The sequence below is a fragment of the Chelon labrosus genome, assembly GCF_963514085.1.
Source record: "Chelon labrosus genome assembly, chromosome: 11".
NCBI classification, from domain to species: Eukaryota; Metazoa; Chordata; class Actinopteri; order Mugiliformes; family Mugilidae; genus Chelon; species Chelon labrosus.
The window spans coordinates 6,903,807-6,910,294 of NC_140344.1; the positions used below are offsets into that span (position 1 = coordinate 6,903,807).

General features: G+C 41.9%; 1 protein-coding gene across 1 annotated transcript; it reads left to right on the forward strand.

Annotated features, from left to right (window-relative positions):
* Nucleotides 1–4,291: 4,291 nt before the first annotated feature.
* cUnh11orf96 (chromosome Un C11orf96 homolog) lies at nucleotides 4,292–5,033 on the forward strand (the record flags this gene model as incomplete). The annotated part of the gene is made up of 1 exon (XM_084555937.1): nucleotides 4,292–5,033. The coding sequence occupies one exon, from the start codon at nucleotides 4,292–4,294 to the stop codon at nucleotides 4,670–4,672; it is 381 nt and encodes a 126-aa protein (XP_084412063.1). The 3' UTR covers nucleotides 4,673–5,033.
* Between the last annotated feature and the right edge of the window lie 1,455 nt (nucleotides 5,034–6,488).

Sequence of the window (6,488 nt, forward strand, 5' to 3'; positions counted from 1 at the left end):
AACACAGACCCCATTCATTTCCGAAGAACTTTTTTAAGGTTTTATTTATTGGATTTATTTATCCATGGGATTTATTTATTTACTGGATTTCTACTACTGATTTTATTGATCTTAATGAGCATTGATTTTGTGATTGATTATTATGTGCCCATGCACTTATTGTTTCCTTGGCTTGCTTGTTTGTTTATTGATTGACTGACTGTGTATGAAATGCATGTGGAAAAGCTGCAAATTAATTGCCCTATTGGACTAAAACAAGTTCTCTGAATCTGAATCATACATGCAGATGTTGTAACAATGGGATATTCTACTGTAAAATATTGACAGATTGCTGATAGTTTGCAATGTTACAGTAGCAGTAATCAATTCAACATGGTAGCATACATTGTCAGTTGCACTGTTCTGCCACTGGCAACTGCAGTCTTGGAGTGGTGATCAAAATTTGATTTCCAGTAGTGTGACGTAGGCCCGAGCCAGCAAAATGTCATTGGTGCATAGACTGGCATACGCAGCATACATGATCCTGCATTTTGGGCTTTTCAAACACTGGTGTTGGAGCAACTCTTCATAAAACATGTGATACATAAAACTTATTTTTCAGACTTCAGTCTTGTTTGAGACAGTGTTGAGATTTGCCTTGGCAATGAGCTATCCTATCACTGTGCATCAGTCCTTGATTTTGCCCCTGACATTACTGTATGTGACAGCAATAGTTCTGACCTGCAGCAACCTGCGAAGAGACTGCTGCGTGACTAAGCATAAATTAAACTGGGTCTTATACCACAAGATTAATCTGGTGGGATTTATTACTGGAGGTGCATTGGCCTGGCTTATCTTTTCTTGCTGCATACTCTCTTCTGCACAGTTTCCGTGAAAGTGCTCCAAAGCACAGGTATTTTTACAGAGATGGTGAAATAACAAACTTCTCCTGCTGCTCTTTATTTTCTGACACAATCATTCAAATTAGCAAGAAATTAGCTGAACGACACAGGAAATGATTTTGATACTTCAGTTCAGTATTGAGGTAATCTCACTCTTCACAAATATATTTCTGTCTGATCCGTAAAGAGAATCTAGCGGCTGCAGCATGAACATAACCGAGCCAGCCCATCTACCCCAGCCTTGACATGCCCCCGTCATCGGTGACACTGATAAATTTAGTCATTACGGTCACAGTTTGGATGACGTGACATGTTGTTTGGGATGATGCTGGGGCTGCTGATGAGTCTGTTTACTGGTCTCCTGTGACTTTCACTTCATGTAAGGCTGAGCATCCTGTGTGACCGTCTGTGACCTCACAACTTGTTTTTTTCATATGGCTGTTTACTTTTCTTTTTTTTCTATACTCCCGACTCACAGCAGTTTTCAGAGGATGGAATCATCATCAGCATCTAAATCAGTATCATATGCTTTCATTTATCGTCCTCGTTTTTGCTCTCGACACAATACTCACTGAAGATAATTCATAATAAGATCTTAGTTTAGTAGAACCGAAAGAAACAACCAAAATGAATATTACTTTAACAGAAAATGTTATTGTTGTACTTTACGCTTTTATTCATTCACCTTTGGTTTATTGCTTCTACAAAAAAGTATTGAGCTGATTCTGGGCCAAGACTGTCAGCTCACCTGCAGACCCTCACTGGCATTTATCATGTGTGTAGACCTACGGTATGAGAGTGTGTTCGTTTGCTGCTCTTTAACAAATTGCGTGCTGTGGTCAGTGTGGTTTTGGGCTATTAGAGATGTGTCTGTAGACCTTGGGCTGAATTTAGACTGTGTAACTTTAAATGGAAATTAATTAAGATGACGACCAGAAATAGGCCATACTGAAAATGATAAATTACCTTCAGATCCCTAATGGTTGTGGTCAAAACAACAAATGTTGCAGACTTCCTGCTTCCTCCCTATCACTGCTTGTGTTTATTGTGAAAGACTTTTTTTTTATTGTATTCATTAGGGATTTAGTGTGAGAAAAGATCATAACCCAGTTATCAAAGAAGTTCAAGTAAACATAGTATATTAATAGACTTCACAGAAACAGAAACTCACACTTTGGGACTCAACATTGGTGGCACAACATTGCAGCCTAAATGTATGTGATGGATGCCTCATGGGAATGTTGTCTAACACCATCTGCAATGCCAGTAAACTCTGAAAGCTTGTAGATTAATTTGGAAGAACATTTTATTTTTAATTCGAGCCACGAAGATTTCATGCACATAATGCCAGAGGTTCAAAAACTTCTGGTTTAGATTACTACTACTAGATTACTATTACGTATATACACAAATCAGCCGCAACATTAAAACCACTGACAGGAGAAGTGAATAACATTGACCATCTTGTGACAATATTTTTTATTTTATTTTATTTTATTCATGCGTAACAACACCAAAGCAAATTCCTTGTATGTACAAACATGCTTGGCAATAAAGTCTTTTCTGATTCTGATTCTGATTCTGATTCAATTTTCTGCTGGGAAACTTTTGGACATGGCATTCATGTGGATGTTACTTAGACATGTACCACCCACCTAGACCAGACCAGGCACCCCCACCCCATAGCAATGACACTTCTTGAGCACAAGGTGTTGACCTGGCCTCCAAATTCCCTAGATCCCAAACTGATCAAGTATCTGTGGGATGATCCACAGAGGCCCCTCCCCTAAACCCATAGGACCCAAAGGCCCCCACTAACAACATTCTGTTGCCAGACACCACAGGACACCCTCAGAAGGACCATGTCCATTCTCTGATGAGTCACAACTGTTTTGGAGGCACAAGGGAGACCTACACAATATTAGGAAGGTGGTCATAATGCTATGCATGATGGGTGAATACTGGAAATACTTACTTCATGTTAACTAGTGTCCGCACTGATTTGTCAAAGCATAAAGGGCTTGTACTTTTAATAGAAGATATGTTGCAAGTTCTTACAATCTGTATCTAGGGCATTCCTGCTTCTTCCCACCAAAAACAGTGGACATTGAAATATATTTACCTCAGTTAATACAACAGTTTTTTATGATAATAATATCAGAAATCTTGTACCTTTATTTTGAAAAGTACAGGCTATGCAACGATACTAAAAACTAATGTGAGTCTTTTCAGAGCTAAAAGATAGGAATGAATCCCCTGTACATTTAGCTTGTTATTGGTCTGTGTGCGTAAGTACATGTGTGGCTGCCACAAGGTAAAAGATGAGATTGTTGTATCAACACAGGACCTGAGATAACTTCCACTGTTTGTCTCTCCTGTGGTCGTGTTTACATATACACAGTATGAACATGGTTACCATAGCTATCATGCTTTACACTTCTCGGGGTGAGTTCAGGTGAAAGGATCCTCTTTAAACATTTTAGTTTGAGTGTCTGCCTATGTGCAGAGTATGTGTACTTGATCGGTTCATACTACTTTGGCAAGTGAAGCCACTGGCCGATGAAATCTTAGAAGCCTGCTTTATTGGCCAGGTGTGTGTTTAAATAGACGGAGTCTGTCTCTGGTTTCTAGTGGCTCTCAGTGTACTTACACACAGTGCCATTTCAGGAGTTAGAAATAGAGATACAGCTATAAACAAAGAACAACCTGAAGGACTATCGTAGCATTTAAGTCCTTTCTCCCCATTGCCTCTATGTCTGTCTCAGCTGTCTTTCTCTCCCTTTGTCTACACATGTGTCTCCGCCACAAATCTGTCAAAGCCCCCACACCCAGCGTACACACTGATGTTGTCTTCTCAAATTTTTATTTTGAGGGTCTGACTGCTACAGAGGCCGGAACTGTGACAGAGGGGAGAGGAGGGGAGTGGGAGGGACCTGGCAAGCACAGGGAGTAGAGAGAGAGAGAGAGAGAGAGAGAGAGAGAGAGAGAGAGAGAGAGAAATTGAGTGGGTAGTGAGCTGCTATAAAAGAGAACGCTGGGGCTGTTTGTGGCAATAGCTTCAGCAGGCTGAGATTCACAGGCACAAAGCGAGAGGCAGAATAGAGACATCAGGCAGCAGCTGAGTAGAAGCACACAGTGGAGTGAAGAGCAGAAGCTGAGCAGAGAAGCTTGAAAGCAGTTCAAGACTGGCAACCTTCAGTGGGCCTTTGCCTGGTTTGTGGAGTGGTCGTTCGGCTTGACTTTGGACAGACTTTTGCTTTGTTGCTCCTGAGATAAACATTTGTCTTCAAATAGGACAAGGCATCAAAAAGAGCCCAGCAAGATTGAGACTTTCTGTGTCTTCTTCTGGTTGTTTTTTGCAGCTGGTATTACGTTCGTTTAAATCAAATTTAATTTCATCTTTTACTACCATGGCTGCTGTGCGTCAAATGGTTATGGAAACCTCTGGTTTCCACGTTCTGCCAGCCCACCTTATGGCCTCTGCCATGGAAGAGTTCCCCCAGCAGCTCCCTGTCCCCAAGGGCCCAGCAAGGGGCAAGAGCCGCTCCCGCCGACCTCGTGACGCTCGCTTCAAAACACAGCCCGTCACCTTCGCCGAGATCGCAGAAGTAGAAGAAGAAGGTTCCTCACCTCTGGAGGAGGAGAGGGCACGCCGATCCTTCTTGCAATCCTTGGAGAACCTGAGGAGGAGCACACAAACCCTCCACTGCCCACCGACTGCCCATCACAGCTGCACCCCTACTCCCACACAGGCCAGCCTGGACTCCAGTGACTCCGACTCCACCCAGTGAGGTGCCCATCTCCAGGCGCCCATGTTCTTCGCTTCACCTTGACGCCGCTTCAAACGGAGGCCAACTGAACTGAACCGAACTGGCCCATCTGCCAGCCTGCCTATGTGTAAGCTGCTGCTGAGACTGTGCATTTAATATACATGTACTAACATGTCAACGTACAGTGTAGAGCTTGAAGATGCACTTCATGAGTCTCTACCACAAGCTGGTTATACTGCTGTATATATACGAGCGTAAAGGTAGCAGATGACGCAGTGTTGAACGCACCACTCTTCAAATGTATTCCTTTTCTACTGTAGATGTCTATGAGAAAAACTTGAAAGACGAACAATAGCTGATATTTTTCCATTTTGAAGCTGTATAGGTATTTTTGTTTCAATCCAGATTTTTGTACTTGACCAGTCGTTATAGAAAGGACTGTTATAAATGCTAGTGTTGTGACTTACTACACTGTTAATACGCTGACCAAGCAAAGCATCGAACGTGACCCGGCCGTCACTGAAGTAGTGGAGTACCATTACAAAGCTTTGTCAAGGGTGGGAGCTCTTGTTTTCCAGCCTCACAATGAAATCTCTGCTCTCGCTTCTATTCCTGAGCAAAAGAAATTGCCTTTCGAAACATCTTTATTTATTCTCTTATTTTGTTTATAACCAAGTGGAGTTGTAGATGTGATATTGTATTGCTTCTTTATGACTTCTAAAGTCACCTTGACTTTCAAAGACAATTATAACCTTTATACTTTGAATTTATTTGACTTTATACATATATGTTTGTCATATGTACTTTAATAAATATTTTCAAGTATATTTAAGTCGTTTTCTTTCTTTTAAAAATGTTCAGATGTAGTTAGAACACTTCAGAGGATCATGACATGTCACCTTTTTGTTATACTGACACTTTAATTAAAATTTTCCAAACACTACTGACCCACAAATGTTGACGCATGACAGAGCTAAGAGGTCAAATCCCGCTTACGACAAAATCAGGAATACAGAGACAGCGGGAAGTGACAAGTATCCTCATCTGGATGTCTATCTCCAGTGTTATTGTTCAGATAAGCTGATGTCTCAGCCACGTGTAAGCACTCAATTCTTGACCCGTGTCTGCTGCGTGCTCGCTTGGCCGGTGACGTACCCACCAGTAATGTCTGAGTTATCATCGGCAAACTTAACAACCCTGTGCCCATTGAGAAAAATCCCTCCTGTTGCTAATAACCCTCCTCTAATAATCCACTTGGCGACAAGTTAAGTGTGATCCATAACTTCTGACTTGGTGTGAGTTGTGGATGGAGAGCATGCTGCTGGGTTTTTTTCAAGAACAACCTGATTGAGCTGCATGTGGTTTGACTGTAGTGAGGAGATGTAATCACAGAGTGGAGACCAACATTTGTGAGCTCACTACTAACTAGTCCCAGAGCAATGTTCGCCTTTCCATCAGTCATTTACTCACAGTCATGTACTCACACCTCTGCTCTTTCATATTTTAGTGTATGTAACAGCAGAAACAAAGCATAACTGCACTTCTTTTTCACAACAGCCACTTCCAGTCGTCCAGCCTGTGGGGAAAGATGGAAAAAGACCAGCTGGTAGTGCGTGAAAGATCTCTCCTCAACCCTCACACAAACGCCACACATTAGTCATTGTTATTCTAGCGCTGTCACACTTGAGCACGTCCACAGTGTGAATACGCAACTCTGGAAACACCTGCGAAAAAAACAGAAGAGAGAGATAAGAGAATCATATTTGTCATAATGTGCTGGTGTGACCCTGATTCAGTTTGTTCCTCCACTTTCTGCCCTCTTTCTTCAGCAGCCTAC